At 42.2% G+C, this 19,571-nt stretch overlaps 1 protein-coding gene across 3 annotated transcripts in view; it reads right to left on the reverse strand.

The window, feature by feature from the left end:
• ralgps1 (Ral GEF with PH domain and SH3 binding motif 1) overlaps positions 1-19,571 on the reverse strand; it is a 758,811-nt gene that overhangs the window by 495,273 nt on the left and 243,967 nt on the right. For all 3 annotated transcript variants that reach the window (XM_041193970.1, XM_041193968.1, XM_041193969.1), the window contains exons 6-8: positions 18,540-18,623; positions 16,534-16,623; positions 13,734-13,826 (exon numbers count right to left, since the gene is read on the reverse strand). In XM_041193970.1, the coding sequence (XP_041049904.1) occupies positions 13,734-13,826; positions 16,534-16,623; positions 18,540-18,623 (267 nt within the window). The remainder of the gene's footprint in view (positions 1-13,733; positions 13,827-16,533; positions 16,624-18,539; positions 18,624-19,571) is intronic.

Here is a 19,571-nt window from a genome sequence, read left to right on the forward strand (position 1 = left end):
GTGTCAGTTGTTGCCAATGTCAAATGGCGATTGAGTTTATCTCAGTTTTTTTTTGCAGGAGGCACTCTGAGGTGCTTTCACTTGCTAAGGCAGTGGTTCCCAAAGTGTGTTCCATGGACCGCTGGTGGTACATGAGGGACCTTGAGATGGTCCACAAAATGCAAGTCACTGACACACAACACCAAGGCCAATCAAGAGAACAGGGCAAATCCCTCACCTCCACTACTCACATGATGCCATGCAACCAGACATGCTCCCAGGTGTGTAGCATGAGTCATCACAAGTGCAAGCAAACAGCAATATAGTTTTATAAGCAAGAGTTATGTTACTGTTGATTTTGAGACATAAATATTAGTTTCTCAGAAGCTTGTGATGATTTTGTAAGATTAGAATGTTTCAAATACATGTACTGTCTTGTAGTATTGTCTATAATATGAAAATGTCTTTTTATTTTTGCCATGAATTAATCATTTACTTATGATACTTAATTTTTAAAAATGAATGCATGTACATTTATTAAATTTAGGGTAGAACAGCAGCAAAATATTTCTAGTTTCTATAACCATAGACAGGTCAGACCAGGAGGTGTTCTGCAGAGTATATTACCTCACCTAAAGCGGTCTGCAGATGAAAGAAATTTGAGGACCATAAGGCACTCATTATCGAGCATTATTTATTTAAAAAATTTCTCACTCCCTAAAATTCCTGGAAATCTTCATTTAAAATTACTGAGAATTTTAACAACATCGGTGTCAAAACTAAATGTTTCAGTTGTGGATGATGAATGTTAGCTCCAGACTATTGAGTCGTCAGAACAGTTTTCCAAATGTAATTGTCTTTGCAAAGAAACATTAAAAATTTGGCCTGAATCACACCCAGAGCCACAGGTGGATCCCAAAAGTTTTGAAGTGTTTATTCAATTGCAATTAAGTTCAACAGCAGGCAATATAACTACACCGTGAATAATGCATCCACCATAGATATCGCTTAGTGTTTAAAAAAAATAAACACAACAATCTTTCAGGGATACACAGGTAAACGTGAACCACAATGTCTTCTGGGTTTTGCCTTGCACTGAGAGATGGGTGTGGGAGTGTATTGTGTTATTTCACTGTTTGAGGTGGTGAGCTCAGGAAGTTGGAATAAGGGAGAGCAGAGGATGAGCAAGGGGAGGGTGAGAGGAAGCCAAGCAGAGAACGAGAGAGAAAGGAGGAAAAGTGGAGAGGGGAAGAAAAAATGGGTTTACAAGACAAGATAAAGGAAAGTTCCTATCTCAAGTTAAAACTAGATTATATAAAATACAGATTCTCCAAATCACAATGAATAAAGTCAGTGGAAAAATCTTACAAAAAGCCATTCATCTGCAAAACAAAGAGCTTCTAAGGAAACTGGAATTTATTGCCCTAATAGGCATCTGTCTCACTGTCAGGAAGATATAATAATGTTATTGGAATTTGTTGTAAAATTCTTAGGCTTTGATGTATTAGAAGATAAGCTAGTTTGAAATGTTAAATAGATAAACAAGGGGGAAGTTTAGAATGTAAGATGTAAAAGGACATTTGCATTTTTAAATAAACTAGACTAGATTGTTTTCAAAGGAGGGGTGAAATGTGTCACCTAGCCAGGTGAAGTTCAGGAACAGTGTGTTTATTTTTCCCAAAAATTACTGGTAAAATTTAGTACCAAGGGAAATAAGGTCCAAGACATAGTGAAACAATGGAAATTTACATTCAAAGGGGGAAACATGCATAAAGGAGCAAAGGCTGTGTGCACGGGTAGGAATTCTAAGATCTAACAAATGTGAAACACCTTCAGCATCTAAGCCTCAAGCTGCTGTTTACAACAAACTAAACTTAAGAAAACTCACTTTAAATTGGATTGTTCAGGGGGTCATGTTTCTTTGCCTGGATCTTTTAAAATCTGAGTGTCTTACTGTCACCTTAACGGAGGTGTAACTGGGAGTCAGGTTACTTAGGGGATTTAGAAGTTATTATAGTAATAATTTGTAGACATGTGTGTGCTTAAAAATCATTCTTCTTGTTAATAAATGTTTAATCTAGTTTCGTAAAAACCTATAAGACTCGGTGGTCTTATTACAACTGAATTCAAAGCCCGCACCTCGAAACATACAAATTGCAAAACTAGTTGTGGTAGCTGTTTCAAGTTTCCCTCTGGGATTTGAACAACTCAGCATTTACCATCGGCTGTGCCATAACACTCACACACGGATTCCCTTTTACTCCATTCTGACAAATGCAGTTGTAAATGAGGTACTGATGACAATCTTTGGGGTTTTGGTATATGGGTAAACTGAGCCATGATGTGGCAGGCATTGCTTTTGTCGGAGGCAGCATTGACTTTGGATCTTTGGCTTCCCCAAACTTTTCACCACTGGGGTTTCTCTCATGCCTGGGTCTGTTGTGGACTGATTATATTATAGAGACTGATTGCCATGATTAGTCAACCACTCCATTATCATTGTATTAGGATATTTAAAAGATTTAAAAGATTATCATTGTATTAGGATGGGATAAGGCAAACTAGGCAGACCTTGGGCATTTTTCCTTAACATTTTACGATGCTCCTATCTAAATGGAGACAGAATTAACCACTGATAACAACATTTCAATAGCTACTTCGTGAAGATCATCAACAACAGAATAAATTGAACATTTGTATTCAACGGTCAGGCAAATCTAACAGACTGATGAAAAGAAAAGCTTGTTTCATATGCAAGTCTGAAAGGCCATTGGGAAATCGAACACACTGAAAAGCTGCTGACAGTTGAATGGATCACCAAAGGCCACTTAGACCCAGTCCAGCAGTGACTGACGCCGTCACATCCACTAGATTGGCATGGAAAGCGGTTGTCCTCTTCTGATTTCCATTACAGCTGGATCAATGGCGATCAGGTGCCAAACTACTAAACTACCAGGAAGGCAGATTTCATATCCTTCCATCGCCACAAGCAAAATAAATCGAACGCTAGTTGCTCACTGACAACCTCAGCTGAGCTACGTGTTTGATGTGGCAAGTACAATGGCCCCGGTGAGTTCTCAGGAGGATGTGTACCAAATGGACGTACCTCTGTTCAAAGTGGGCTGCTGTTCAAAGATATCTTCCACTGCTTCGATAGGTGTAAGAGTCTGAAGTAAATTTGGCTTAATTTTCAGTCCAATCACTTGGAGTGTGACAAACAGCATGAACTGCTGACAATTTGGCACTAAACTCCAATCTCAAAGAAACAACGATGTTGGTCGGCATGAAAAGCGGACAATAGACAACCACACAGGTGGAGACGCAGACAACTAGTCCAGAGCTTTGGAGCTAAAGCAGGATTGGGGCAGCCTAAAACAGAGTTTTAATTTTGTCCTGTCTGATTCTCAGAATGCAAACTATTAAGCTAGCTTCATGGTTTTGAGACCTGTGAGTATCTATTACAAATACACCAATTTGAGGCTAACTGCTGAGCTGAGGTAAATGCTATTGATTTGCAGCTGCTTGTAAGTCCCTGTTCTCTGCAGTTTTTGAAGGCTGTCCATTTCTGTGCAGCAAGAGAGCTCCGCCAGCCTCGGTACTGATACATGGGATTGAATGGGCATAGCTGCTACCAGCCTTCGTGCCTATTAAAGCAAGTTTGAACTCAAGCAAGGGCTTGGTATCAGCATACTCTTTCCCTGTCGCATTTCTCTGCACAGGTCCCTGAATCTCCACACTGAAAGTGACAAAAGAGGTGAGTTTTTGAGAGAATCCCAGTTAATTCTCAAGTAGCCTTCTGCTTTGTGATAAGGTCCATGAGATCAGGTTCATTTGGAACCAAGAAATATACCCAGGGTTGGGCTGGGAAGGAGACCAGAAAGTCTACAGGCATTGTAGAGACTGGCCATGGAACAGGAAAGCAGGGGTTATTCTGTGTAGATCATGTGGCTGGTAACATGGGAAGGTGGAGTTGACATTATAAGATCAGCCATGATCTTATTAAATGGAACCGCAGGTTGGAAGGGCTGAATGGCCTACTCCTGTTTCTGATGTTCTCATACGAGCTGTCACACAGTAACCACAATTTAAGTTGCTGGAAGAATAATGGCGGTATGGCTAATGTGATTCCCATTGACCAAATTACCAGAAAATAGGCTGAACTCCACATACATGCCAAAGTAGCTAGATTGTAGGAGAGATTGTACGATGCAGCACTCCCAGTGAAGAGCAGCATCACTTCTGGGGAGTGGATCTCAAGAAATTGTGGATGTCCAGCCTGTGATGTTACCCTGAGTGTAAGGAAAGTTAGCAGCATGATCACAAGGATTGGTCCCAATGCGGACTCCATAGAGAGGCAGGCTCAGCTTCTCCCGCCAAGAGAACTGACTTGGAGCTAAATACAAGCTGCGAGGAAGAGGCAGGATTTGCTCCTGAAGGGCTAAGCTTTCTTGGGAGCAATTAAAATAACATGCCTTGTATGTCCTTGAGTATTGGAGATTGGGGACTGGAAGTGTTCGAAATGTTAAAAGGGTCCAATAGAATAATCACAGAGAAATAATTTCCTCAGTGTGGGAAATCAAGAAGTACTTTCTCCCACAGAGAGGGTAATAAGAATCTAAAATTCTCTCCCCAAAAGACTGTGGGTGTTACTGGACATATTGGTGCTTTCAAAATTGAGACAGATAGATTTGTGTTGGGTAAGAGTATCAAAGGATATGGAACAAAGGTAGAAAAATAGAGCTGAGTGCAGATCAGCCATGATCTAAATGAATGGCAGAGCAGAGCAAATGATCTACTCCAATTTAGTTTAGACATTACAGCATTGGAAGGGGTGAAAGATCTGCATTTGAAAGGGAACTAAGTATAATGCACTACAACAAATCAAATACAAAAAACTGGCTGCGCAGAGCTGTGCACAAGCTTAAACTCTCGCCAAAAAGCAATCATTTTGTCGAAAAAGTGTCTGTTCCTTGGCCAAGATCACAATTAGATCAATCAGCGGGCACAGTTCAGGGGCTGGTTTTGCCGACTGCTTTTCTGGTTTAACCATGTCAAGTCCAATGCTGTTGGAATGATTTAAAATCTTCTTCAATGCACAAATCTAATAGTGACAGACACATTCATTACCAATACTAGTGTTTTCCCCAAAAGGCGATATCAGTTATCTAATGTTACTGTTTAAATAGGCTCTCTTATTAAGCATATCACTGGGTTTCCCTATATAGATTGAAAACCATAACGGTAAAGCACAGATTCTACACTGTTCCTTGTTAGTCATTCATTCTCCACAACTGCACTCTGCCAAAAGTCTCCGATATTCATCTCGGTACTAGACTAACAATCAAGAGGTTGAGTGTTCAAACATTTTAGGAAGCTGTAAACCTGAATTCAATAAATTTGCTAATTTTTGGACTGCAGCATTGCCATAAAAGTCCAACTAAAAGGCAAACAAATATTTGCACTGTGTCTTTCATGATGTCAGAATGTCCCAAAGCGCTGTCCAGCCAATAAAGTGCAGCCATTGTTGTTCAACAGGAAAATAGTTCACTCTTGTTCTGCATGAAATAGAACCTGCCTCCATTCCCTGCCAAATTGGCCAATAGTAGAGCGCAGGTGGGGCTGTCAAAAGTCTCACCACGATCCCTGGATACAATCAATTATTGAGAATTATTCTACCGTAAACATTTCTCAGCTACAGATACAGGACCAGACCAAATCCAGAGACGATGGAGGAAAAACTTTTCATCCCAATCTCCTAAAAGATTTTTCAGACATGAGGCATAATGTGGCCATAAATTAATAGCTATATAAGCGCCAAACCTTTTCTTGGCCAATCATCTCCTCCCCTGATTGGTGTTGGGATTTGGTTTGACAGATGTTTGAAGTCCTCCAGTCCCTCACCCAGAGGGACATTGTTTGTGCACAAGCTTAAAGGTCAGTTTTTAAATGGCAAAAAAACTGATCTGTGCAAATCATTTCCATCGAAATGCTTTCTAGTTGCAAAGGCAGGAACCTGAATTCGAAAGTTGTTACATTCGAATTACTGACAGGATAACAATCCACTGAATGCTTTCCCCTTCTCAAATCACTATTTTTTTTAGTATTCATACATAGGGATGTGGGCACCCAGCAGCTATTGCCCTTATGCACAACTCTGCACAGCCAGTTTTTTGTATTTGATTTGTTGTAGTGCATTATACTTAGCTCCCCTTCAAAGGCAGATCCTTCAGCCCTTCCATTGCTGTAATGCCCTTGTTCAAAGGTCATTTTAAGAGTCAGCCACATTGCTGTGGGTCTGGAGTCCAAGCGGCCTTTGCATTCATCATGAAACCTCATCCACGGGCGGGATGAGCTTTCATGAAGGGTTTATAAATTAAATGTTTTAATTAAAATTCATCGACATGTCTTGAAAATAATTTTTTTCCTTCACTAAAATTTGTAAAAATCAAACTAATCTCCCTGAGGCAGCTCTGTGCCCTGACTCAGCCCAACCCCCACCCCCACCCCCACCCTCCCCAGCTTGCACTGGGAGCTCAGCGCTTCCAGGTGCGCTTCACGCTGGGCGGGCCAAAGACTGACGGCGCCCAGCCGATTGTGGGCGGCGACCGTCTGCGCGCCAGTCTGCGCCCGCTCCCACCCAACCCCCTCCAGGGAAGGGGAGAAAATTTTCCCCAGAGAAAATATAAAAAGCAGGCTAGCGGGGAGTTTAAGTTGCTTGTCATTGTTATCTGTCGAACACCATTAGTCGTCTTGTAAAGATAAACATTCACAGTTTGAGTCAAAGGTGATATCCTTCAAATTAAAATATCCATTCCGTCAATCGCAAAATAATAGTGGCACGTGCAGTAACAAATATAACATCCTAAATAAGATCTCTTTCTTTCACCAATTAAGAATGACTGAAATCTGTTAGCTGTAATATTCTATGAAGATACTCAGCCAAACATGGGCATTTATTTATAAGATGTCAACGTTTCTCAAGTCCTTTAAAAAAATTAATCGCTGTTATGGAAAGCAAGCAGCCTCACCATAATAAGAGTGACTGCATTTCTTGAAACAAAACACTGACCTTTGAACGATGATAGATTGTATGTTATACACAAATACCCAAAGCAGGTGATGCCATTTTCAAACTGCCTACAATCACTTACTACAAAAACAGAGATAAAAACAAAAAACTGCGGATGCTGGAAATCCAAAACAAAAACAGAATTACCTGGAAAAACTCAGCAGGTCTGGCAGCATCGGCGGAGAAGAAAAGAGTTGACGTTGCGAGTCCTCATGGCCCTCCAACAGAACTGTTGCTGCCAGACCTGCTGAGTTTTTCCAGGTAATTCAGTTTTTGTTTTTACTACAAAAACAGGTTGGGAAGAGGTGAGAAAGCATGACCCCCAAGGAGAAACCTAGGCTAAATGTTTGGAGGCAGCAAATGGTGACAGGGTTGAAGTTGCTTGTTGGAGACGACCAGTAATGGAGGCCATACCGAGAAATCTTCAGCTGCTAGACAAACCACTGGCAATCAGCTCCCCACCATACATTTCAGGATAGAGCTGGAGGTTTGGAGGGAGGGGCAAATCTATGTATGCCAAGCTACAAAACTCTTGAAAGCTGAAAAACAGCTTTATTTAAAGAAATGTTGACACTCTCCCTGTTGCAACCTTGCACCCAACCTCCCTACTAAACTAGAGAATGGCCAAAAGAATCACTTCATAGCAATCAAGTCCTTTCAATTATATTGGATTCAAAATCCATTGTTTCATTTTTCTGCTCAAAATGAAACCCAGTAAGCAACACAAAAATAAATAGTTATAATTAAAATGCAGTGGGACACCAACTTACTATGAGTTGCAGCTGGAGTGAGTATTCTAGCAGTTCCACAAAGGTGCAGTTTATAAATGGTTTCTATCTTATTTTGGGGGAAAGGTCCAAGGCAAGAACACTTTCTGCTACTTTCTCTTAAGCGGCCCTACTCCTCATTTTACCACCCTTTTACTATTTATAAGGCAACACAAAACTTTGAGATTCCAACATAATAGGCATATAAGTAGTAAAAGGGTGGTAAAAGGAGGAGTAGGGCTGATGAAGGATCAAAAAGGGGGTTTATGTCTGGAGGCAGAAAGCATTGTTGAGGTATGAAATGAATACTTTGCATCTGTCTTTACCAAGGAAAAAGATGCTACCTAGGCCATGGTGAAAGTGCAGGTAACTCAGACACTAGAAGGGTTTAAAAATTGATAAAGAGGAAATACCGGATAGGCTACCTGTATTTAAAGTGGGTAAGGCACCAGGGCTGGGTGAGATGCATCCACGGATACTGAGGGAAGTGAGAGTGGAAATTGCAGAGGCCCTGGACATCATTTTTCAGTGTTTTTTAGACTTGGGGTGGTCCCGGAGGGCTAGAGAAGTGCAAATGTTACACCCTTATTCAAAAAACGTGTGTAAAGATAAGCCCAGCAACTACAGGCCAGTCAGTTTAACATCAGTGGTTGGGGAAATTCTAGGAACAATAATCTGGAACAAATTAATAGTCACATGGACAAATGTAGGTTAATTAAGGAAAGGCATCATGGGGTTCTGAAGGGAAAATAATACTTAACTAACTTGGAGTTTTTTGATGAGGTAACAGAAAAGATTGATGGGGGAAATGCTGCTGATGTAGTGTAGTTCTGTCGAAGGGTCATGAGGACTCGAAACATCAACTATTTTCTTCTCCGCCGATGCTGCCAGACCTGCTGAGTTTTTCCAGGTAATTCTGGATATGGAATTGGCTGAGTGACAAGAAATTCAAAGTAGTTTTTTTAAAATTTTATTCATTGGATGTGGGTGTCGCTGGCTGGGCCAACATTCATTGCCCATCCCTAATTGCCCTTGAGAAGGTGGTGGTGAGCTGCCTTCTTGAGCTGCTGCAGTCCACGTGGTGTAGGAACACCCACAGTGCTGTTAGGGAGGGAGTTCCAGGATTTTGGCCCAGCAACAGTGAAGGAACGGCGATATAGTTCCAAGTCAGGATGGTGAGTGGTTAATGTGTTTTTGGGGCTGGAGGAAGGTTTATAGTGGAGTCCTCCAGGGAGGTCATGTTGAACTCGTATAGGACGCTAGTTCGGCATCAGCTGGAATATTGTGCCCAGTTCTGGGCACTGAACTTTAGGAAGGATGTGAAGGTACTCAAGAGTGCAGAAAAGAATCACGAGAATGGTTCCAGGGATGAGGAACTTCTGTTATGAAGATAGTTAGGACTGTTTCCCTTGGAGAAAAGGAATCTGAGAGGAGATTTGATAAAGGTATTCAAAACCATGAGGGGTCTGGACAGAGTAGATAGGGAGAGACTTGTGAAAGGACCGAGAATGAGAGGGCACAGATTTAAAGTAATGGAAGCGAAAGTGACACGTGGAAAATCTTTTTCACGCAGTGAGTGGTTAAAGTCTGGAATGCACTTCCTGAGAGTGTGGTGAAGGCAGGTTCATTTGAAGCAATCTAAAGGGAATTATACTCTTATCTGGAATGGAAGAATGTGCAGGGTTATGCGAAGGAAACAGGACAATAGCGTTAAGTGAACTGCTCAGAGAGCCGGTACAGACACTACTGGCCAAATGGCCTCCTTCTGCACTTTGTCAATTCTGGGTGATTTTCTCGCAGAAGACTGTGATTCAGCATTTGAAACCAAAAAATATGCTTTAAAGGCTTTTATTATGTGCTCAATTATTGAGTTAAAAGTAGAAAAAAAATGACTTTTTTTTGTATCTCAGCTAATACTCAAATGGAGTACTGACTTGAAAAATAACCTTTTCAAATCTGCACAAAGCCATCACGATGAATGATAGGAACTTGCCATTATAATCCTGGGGAGAGTTTTCTCCCCATCGGTGGGGACAATCTGAGTGGGAGTGGGCCCGGGCGGGCATGTAGCCAATTGCCGCCTGCGAACGGCTGGGCGCCGCCATTTTACCTGGGTGGGCCAATTAAGGCCCACCCAGTGTGTCGGGCACCCAGAGGTGCTGAGTGCTCCCTGTGCGGGCGGGGGGGGGAGTAAGCCGAGTCGGGGCCTGCGCTCTTTCATGCATGTGTGTGAAAGTGCGCAGAAATCTCCCTGAGGCACGGAGCTGCCTCAGGGAGATGAGTTTCATTATTAATAATTTAAATAAAGAAAATAAACATTTAAGACATGTCCGCCCCCCCCCAAGTGACAGTGTCACATGAGCTGGGACGGGTCAATAAACACTTAAATTAAAAACTTTTATTCAATTTATAAACCCTTCATGAAACCTCGTCCTGCCAGTGGATGAGGTTTCATGATAAATGTGAAGGCCGCCTGGGTTCTTTGCCTGCCCCCCACCAACCTTAAGGTCGGACGGGCAAGTCCGTTAATTATTTTAATTGCTAGTTTAATGGCCTTAATAGGTCTTTGGCAGTTCGGCGGGCGCACAGCCGACTCCGGTGTGCGCCCGCTGTACTGAATGTCCGAACGACGCACGGTGACATCAGGACACACGCCTGACATCACCATGTGTCACTTCACGCGTCAGCGAGTGGGGCCCACCCCCCGCTCACCAACCAGAAGATTCTGGCCTCTGGTTATGGCTCAAATTTGTGCTGTCGAAATAAGTGACCTCAATGTTCAACCTGTGTTTTCTGGAAAGAACTGGTCAGAGTTATTAACAATCTTAGAATTTAGAAGTCATTCTGAGCTTACACTAACAGTGGCTTCCAAATCCAGGTTAAACTGGTACATCCATCTATTTCTGGCTCCTTCGGCCAGCTAAACTGGTCCAGATATCTGGTCTACTTGGCACCTTAGTTGAAACACTTGGACACGCTTTCTCCTGCATTGAAAGGATTATTTAAACTCTTAAGTAGCTTTAACCTTTTGCACAGCTTTCAAAAGCCGCTTTGATCAAAACTGATCCAAACCGAAACTATTTCCTCCACCCCCGTACCCCCTACCTCCACTCCACCCTTATTTTCATCAGAATTATTGAGATCAGAGGACAGCAACAGCAAATGTTACATTCAATTGCATTATTTGAACTTCCTCAGAGCTACGCAATGCACTACTACATCCTAAGGACATGCAGGTCATTCAGACGGTATCATTAACAGATCTATTTGTGTGGTCAGGAGTGGAGTTTGGATTTCACTTCCAACTGATGTTCCCAACAACACCTATGCAAGTAGTTACTACAAAAATATTATGGAGACAGGAACCAGGCGCAGACCATTTGCTGCCTGTAACCTTCATGCCCACCTTGCTCATCAGGAATCGTCTTTTCCAACTTCCTCCCCATCTCATGCTCGTGTTGTGGGAAAGGGTGTTCTTGGCTTTTGACACCACATGGTTCCAGATCTCACAATAACATAATTGAGAAACTCACCACTGTACGTGACCACATATTCAAAGGTTGCATTTTGTGCTAAAGAGTCCAGTCATACCTGTTATGGAGATGCTGGAGGCAGCTCACGATAAGATTACTCAATTTTGGAAAATATAAGAAATGCTTCATGCCTTTGGGACTTAAAAAAAAATTCAGAAGTTTGTGAATCGACACAGAAAATTGTAACTGGTGGATTTGAATGATGTTTGGCCAACTTTAAGAAAAAATCCATTGGCTTGCTTTGTTTATCTTCATTATATTCATTCTGAGTTTATTGAACTAAAATGGAATTGGTTTAGTTATTCACCTATATTAAAGAGAGGACCTAATATACAAACTGAGAATTGTAGGCTGATTACAACTGTCTAGCTTTTTCATTAGAACAGAAATTGTCATCATGCAATGTATTTTAACCCACAAGCACCATCAAATAGAAATCAAAAATTGCAGTGTCATTTTTACAGATGATTCATTTTAATTTTTTGTTTACATATGTTCTTTTGAATAGTTAGAAAATAACTTTCTCCAATAGCTCAAAATCAAACCTGTGAAACCAGGAGCAGCTGAAACAACTTCAACAAGACAGTGTTTTATCGGAGCGCTATCTGACAAAACCAGTCATCAAGCCAGAAGGGGCAACCTTATTTCAGGTGACTAAATGTTTGTCAGATGTTCGCTGATGATTGCTCAGTGCTCAGTTCCATTTGCAACTCCTCAGATACTGAAGCAGATCGCACGCAGCAGGACCTGGACAACATTCAGACTTAGGCTGATAAGTGGCAAGTAACATTCACACTACACTAGTATCATGAGATAACCATCTCCCACAAGAGAGAATCTGACCATCTCTCCTTGACTATCAATGGCACAACCAACACTGAATCTCCCACTATCAATGTTCTGGAAGGTACCATTGATCAGAAATTGAACTTCACCAGCTACATAAAAACTGTGGCAATAAGAGCAGGTCAGAGGCTGAGAATTCTGCAGAGAGTAATTCACCCCCCCCCCCACCCCCCACCCACCCACCCCCACCCCCAAAGCCTGTCCACCATCTACAAGGTACAAATCAGGAGTGTGATGGAAAACTCTCCACTTGCCTGGGTGAGTGCAGCTCCTACAACACTCAAGAAGCTCAACACCATCCAGGACAAAACAGCCCGCTTGATTGGTACCCCATCTACCACCTTCAACATCCACTCCCTCCACCACCAATGCAGTGGCAGCAGTGTGTACCATCTACAAGTTGCAATGCAGGAGCTCATCAAGGCTTCTTCGACAGCACCTTTCAAACCCGCAACCTCTACCAACTAGAAGGGCAGCAGGTGCATGGGAGCACTATGCAAGTTCCTCTCCAAGCCATACGCCATCCTGACTTGGAAATATATCGTCCTTCCTTCATTGCCATTTGGTCCAAATCCTGGAAGTCCCTTCCTAACAGCACTGTGGGTGTATCTACACCAAATGGACTGCAGCGGTTCAAGAAGCCAGCTCATCACCACCTTCTCAAGGGCAATTAAGGGATGGGCAATAAATGCTGGCCAGCGATGCCCACATTCTGTGAAAGAATTAAAAAAGTCTTGCAGTGATCAGCCGAGGTTGCTCATTACCACCTTCTCAAGGGCTGTTAGGAGTGCCTTGCCAGTGATACACACATCCCATGAATTAATAAACAAAAGAGTTAATTTTTAAGGAGGGTCTTAAAGAAAAGAGAGAACTGGAGAGATGAAGAGGTTTAGGACTGGAATTCCAGGGTTTATGTCCCGGAAGGCTGAAGCCACAGCAGCCAATGGCGGAGCAAAGGCAGTATGGGATGCATGGAGACAGGGCTGGATGAACACAGAGTTCTCAAAGGGTTGTAGGGCTAATGGTGGCTGGAGAACTAGAAAGGGGTGAAGTCATGGATGGATTGAACATCAGGATGACAATTTTGAAATTGAGATATTGGCAGACCCAATGTACGCAAGTAAGCAGTGGTAAGGGGTGAGCGGAAGTTGTTGCAGGTTAGAATAAGGACAGTAAGTGCCTGGATGAGTTCTAATATATATTGGGTGAAGATGAGATTGTAGACTGGAGACCAATGGAATAGTGTACATAATTAGTGAGCTATGCTGATTGCACCTAATTAAAGTACACATGTCCCATTTGTTGGAAAATGATCTTTTCCTGTAACTCATCACTGCCAATTACTCTACTAATAATTTAGATTCACAGGAGTAAAAGTGCCACAGAATATATAAGGTTCCTTTTTTGAGAAACATGTTGAGCAATCAGTACCTAGACCATGAAGTTCCCTATATTTTTTTCTGAAGAAAATCAGAAGTGTACATTCTGATTAACTCATGCATATTTAAGACAGTAATAGAAAAGTAAAACCAAACTTACTGCCCAGGTTTTCGAGAGCCTGAATATTGGTGCACTTTGTAGGCCCGAGACCACAGCCATGAGAGAATGAAGGTTGTTTAATTCGAGCAACTTCTGGAGACAAGAACAAAATGAATACAATCAGCAATATTTTCTCCGGTAGAAGAAGCAAGTCAAGCAACCTGGATGGCTCAAATTCAAGTCAGTTCTCTCCTAGACAAAATTGCGCATAATTTTTTTTGGGAAAAGTTTTGAACTCTACTTGGAAATGCAAGAAAGTTATTCCACCGCTTCATTTTTAAAAAACATTCCACACCGGTTCTTGATGGAAGTTTTTATAACATATGGGAACAGAAATGAAACTGGATTATTTCAGTGCAGCTTTAAAATACAAACATTGTCAGGCCATCTCTTTGGAACCCAGCCAATCGGATTGTGACTATTTGGCCAACACACAGTTGTCCCTATTGATTTACTACATTAATAACGAGATGTTTAAAACCTTCCTTTTAGTTTTCAGTTTCTCCTCTCATGAAGGTGTTCCTCACAGTGAATCTGAATTTGGTCCCAGTCCTGGTGTGTGAGACCCATTACTGCAGGTGAAATCAGCTTCCCCAACAAAGCCACGGATCGAGCCTGGAGGCTAATGCTCCTCTGTGGCTTCCCTGTGGCTCCTGGCTCGAGAAATGTGCTGAGCCAGTGAAGCCCAAGGGTAATTCTAACCAAACAGTCCAGAACTTTTCAGAGTAAGATTAAAACAAAATCTACAATTTATAAGGAATATTTGTCTTGAAAAGGGTAATCTATGCTGAAAAACCATCTACGAGAATTTCAATATCACCTTCCAACATTTATATAGTTCTTTTAGTGTCGCAAATCTAAGGGCGGAATCTTCCGGTCTCGCCAGCAGTGGAAAGCGAGGTGGGCGGGGCGGGGGACTTCATTTGGAGTGAGGTCAAGAATCAGTTTCCAGACGTTGGGGTGAATTTTAGCAATAATGTTCTCGGGGCTTTAAAAGTAGGTCAAGCTTCCCAACGAACATTATCGGGATCCTTTTGCATGCATTAGCATGTCATGCATGCTCATTAAAAGGCCGGCTGGTCGGAATTAAGCTCCTCCTCCAAATTAAGTTCCCCGCCAGCGAGAAATTAGAAATTTTCACTTTTACCACTGCACATAAGTGAGGTACACTTGGCAGAGTAGACTTCTTCCATGATTAACAGTGAGTTGCCACTGCATTGCCCTTTCTGTGGAGCGTCTGTAAATGCCAACCTCTTCTGGAGTGGTGCCAGTGCAAGCTGCTTGGAGGTGGAAGGAAGGGAGGAAAGATCAGCAGGAAAGGGTGGGACAGTGGCCGGGCAAACATGGAAGGGCTAGTGTAAGCTGTCCTGGTGCCCTTTCAATATGGCGTCCAGACCTTTGACCCCCACGAGGTCACGGCAGGGATGGCGACTTCCTCCCTGACCCCACCTTGAGAATCGGCAAGATCCTCGCAGGCGCATGTTTAATGAGCTGATCAGTGCAAGATCGCACATGGGCAACCATCCTGCTCCCCACCCCAACAGAAATCACACCCACCACCGATCTTAGACTCCAGAGCGGAAACTTCCGGTACATTCAGTACAACTTAAATATAACTTGGCAGTATTAAGCTCTACTCATAAAAAAAATGACATTTTCTTCACTTTACTGCCATTAATCAACATCATTTTTTATGCAACACACTATTAAGAATGAAAAATAGGCCTCAATCTGGCGTTACACTGTATATCAAAAGATGATATCTGCGTTCAAACAATTCATTGACAGCAAGAAACTGCACAAGGTTAGGATGACAGAACTATCAAAGTTCTTAACAGAGGAGAAAAAGGAATCAAGGAGCACAGCATCAGGAGAGATGACAGAAGTCATTTGAATTTCTATTTGAATAGAAACAAATGCAAGGGTACTGGGAAAAGGCAGGGCAATGGCACTCGGGCATAATGCTCCTTCGGAGAACCAGTGCAGACATGATGGGCTGAATGGCCTCCTTCTGTGCCATTAAGATTCCGTGATTCTGTGTACGTTTTGAGGAACTTCTAAAGGTTGAGACAAGCAGCAAGGTGGAAGAGTTTCAGAAGAGAGCGCCAAGAAGTGGGACCAAGGTTGGGTGAAGGCTGTGAGAGCAGATGGAAAGTGAAGGTACAAAAGACCAGATATGGAGTACACGCTCGGACAAACGGCCAGGGCAATTGCCGAGGGAGCAGAATTATAACCAAAAGTGAGGATTTTGGAATTCAATGCATTACGGGACAGGAACTAGAATAGGACATGAGTAATGGATAAGAACAATATCCTAGTGACAATACTGGAGATTGAGATAGAGGGTAAGTATTTCAGTGTAGTTATGTAAGGTATGTTTGGAGGCAGGCAATGCTGAGTAGGTAGAAGTAAGTGATCTTGGTGATGGATAGGACATGGAAGCTCCACTCAGGGTCAAGCAGGTCATCAAGCTTACTCCCTCCATTGTTCAGCTTGAGTGAGCAGCCAGTGAAGGGGATAGGGTTAAAGGTTAAAGTAGAGCTTTTGATAGAAATGAATAAGATGGCTTCCCAACGTGCAATCTCAGGTGATTTCATAAAGCCATTTCCTAGTTATTTAATTTCAGTGTACCCTTCTGGCTTTGTTTCTAAATCAATTGGTGTAAAATAGATCACTGGCTGTCTGGACAAAAATATGTGAAAATCAGTCTAACCCTGAGGGGAGGAAAAGTGCCACTTTGAATAGAAATAAATTTTACGTGTATCAAAATACTCTGACACGTCAACGAGGAATTTCTTACCTTGGCTAGTTTTATAAAATGGCTCAATATTTCTGCTCTTATTTTCAAAGTTTGAGCAGTCAGGATCTCTCGAACAATCCAGAAACTGACCTGCGAGGGAATGGACAAAGTTTAGCCATGTTTGAGAGATCTGGGTATGGAGTGTGGAGTGTTCCATTATGAAGGAACCTTCTTGAGTCACAGACATATCCTCTATGCAGTAATTATGCAGTGATACAGGCAGGCATGATGGAGCGCACGGAATGCACTGCTACACATTTTGTGCTTAAAGTCTGAAGGATGGAAGGTTGCTGGAAGGGCCCAAAAGTTAAGAATTTACACGAGTGAATGCTTTCTTCCAAAGCTGAAGGAAATGCGACTGAAACTGGCATTCAGCTGTGAATACAATCAGCATTTGCACAGATCTAATACCAGGTCAGTACTAGCACGCAAAACGCAAAATAGGCTAATTTTGCATAAGTTCTGACTGCAGAATACATGTACTCTTCAATAGTCAGCAGCCTGTACAAATGGAATTTGGATTTATTATAGCATCACTTTTTCCACATTCAGTACAAATTAAATATAATTTGGCAGTATTAAGCTCCACTCATAAAAAAATGACATTTTCTTCACTTTACTGCCATTAATCAACATCATTTCTTGTGCAACACACTATTAAGAATGAAAAATAGTCCTCAATCTGGCGTTACACTGTGTATCAAAAGATGATATCTGCGTTCAAACAATTCATTGACAGCAAGAAACTGCACAAGGTTAGGATGACAGAACTATCAAAGTTGTTGATACTATACACTTTAGTATTTTTGCTTAATTTTGTTTGTGATTCCCTCGACAAGGGAGTTACCAATCTGAATTAATGTTTTAAACACAACTCGACAGTACATGCTGCATCAAAAGTTGCAGAGGGTAGTGTTGATGGTCATGCAGTTAGCAAACAAACCGGCCGATGCAATTACTACTTTCCCAAATATCTGTTTCCTTTTCCTCTTTATGTTGATCATCTGATTCACAGAATCGGCTGGATTTTAACTTGCCTGAACCTAGAAACTGGGGCTGCGCTTGCTGTGGAGTTTAACTCTGCAGTGTGCCTGCGAGGTCACTGCCAGTGTCCCCACTCCGAAGCCAGCTTGACTAACTGGTTTGGTTTCCAGCCCATGCCTTTGCAAAGGGGAACAATCCCCGGGGCGGTGGTGGGGGGGTGGGTGGGGGGGGTGGTCCCCGGTGAGAAGCAGTGACCTGGAAGGAGAGGGTGGTTGGGTGGAGGAGGTCGGAGGTCGGAGGCTAGAAGCTGGGACCGTAGACGTTGAGGAGACATCCGACCACTGAGGGTCATTCAGGCAAGGATCCTGGACCCATCAAGTAGGTGGAAAGGCACCCGGGATTCGATAGCCCTCGCCTCAATTTAGCTGCTGGGCTTAGAAAGCTGAGCCATCCATCATATCCAAATGGCAAATGCAAACGCAGCTCAAGCCCTCATTATAATATTTAAAGTGTCAACCCACTTCCACGGAGTCGTTGGTCAACCGCTCACCTTGCCACCTCTTAAAACCGGAAGTGGGTGGGTTTGAAGTGGGATGCAGATTTTTTAACACTTTGATCCCCCCTGACCCAGTCACTAATTGTGACAACTGGTTTGTGGGAAGGGCTTGCTTCATTTCATGCTCAGTTTTAAAGCCAAGCCTCAACACAAATCCAAATTTAACACAAAAAAATGAAGAGAGAATGGAAATTCTCTGGACATCATGTAATTTTCAAGACTCTTAGACCGAAGTGGCGTTGACATTAGAGAAATGTCATCACCTCCAAATGACCAATGAATAAAGTGCAGAAACAAATAATACACGAGTGCATGTAATGGGAAATTAGCTCACAAAGCATGGAACAGATATCCTTATAGACTTTCTTCTCTTACTGTCTGATTTACTCACGATATATAGAGAACATACAAATAAACTGCAAGATATTGTGTGACTCATTCACCGTACAGTGACTGCAGTACCTACTTGATTAAACCGTCTTGTAAATGCAACAATATTTGGTGCCAGGATATGTTTGTCCTTTTTATTCCATCCACAGCTGGTCAGCTCCTGGAAATCAATAATGATTTAAATGCTCCGTCAATATTTCAGGAAAACAAGAGTACAGATAGCTCACAATTGGAGCATCTACTTCTATTGCAAACTGGCTTTGTTGATTTTGGTCAAATTATTAAACTTCATTTGAAAAACTAGGAAAAAATTGCTAACGACATTAGTGCAAACAAAGCGTGAGAAATATACAAGAGATCAAAAATGGCATTTTCAGACTACTGGAAGCCCATCATCCTTATTAATTCTCTGGTACAGTATTGACAACCTGCATATTAATCGGCTTATAGCTGGTTTGTGTTTTCCTCCTTGCTACTCTGGGACTATGTTCAAAACAGACAACTCATTTGGGATCGTCTTTCTTTGCACCAATTAGAATTTGTGAAAACACTTTATTTGGGCTTAATAGCTGCAGATATGAAAATTTGAACGATAAAATGAAACGGAATTATATTGCTCGACTTTCCTCGGAGTGTCCTGAAAAAGCAACATGGAAGTGGCAAAATAGAGATCCTCAGGAAACACATACTCATTGTCCACCAGATTACTGAGGGTCAGTTCAAAAGCCTGGCCCAAAGCCTTTTTTCACTGTTCATCTTACTCATCCTCAGGAGATGCATGTCTCTTCATTTTCAAATGATTCAGAGGGAGATAAAAAGAGGCTGAGTTTTCCAGCCGTGCATTAGGAGCACAGCTTGTGCCGGTACACAATGTAAACCTCATTGATTTGGGACATGTTGCTAGCCAAAGAATTCCAATGAGCTTTACATTTGGGACCAGGCCAGCATAGCACATCTCTAAAAGCTGGAACATCACTGACTTTTGCAGGCCGGGACACAGCTGATGGCAGTAGTTTATTAATGTTTTTGGCCATTTTTGGTTTCTTTGCATGGCACCATTGCTTATTCCTTTGGGTTGGTTGTTTAAATAAAAAGCTCGAAGTATTGA

Source organism: Carcharodon carcharias, chromosome 8 (genome assembly GCF_017639515.1).
Source record: "Carcharodon carcharias isolate sCarCar2 chromosome 8, sCarCar2.pri, whole genome shotgun sequence".
Classification (NCBI taxonomy): domain Eukaryota; kingdom Metazoa; phylum Chordata; class Chondrichthyes; order Lamniformes; family Lamnidae; genus Carcharodon; species Carcharodon carcharias.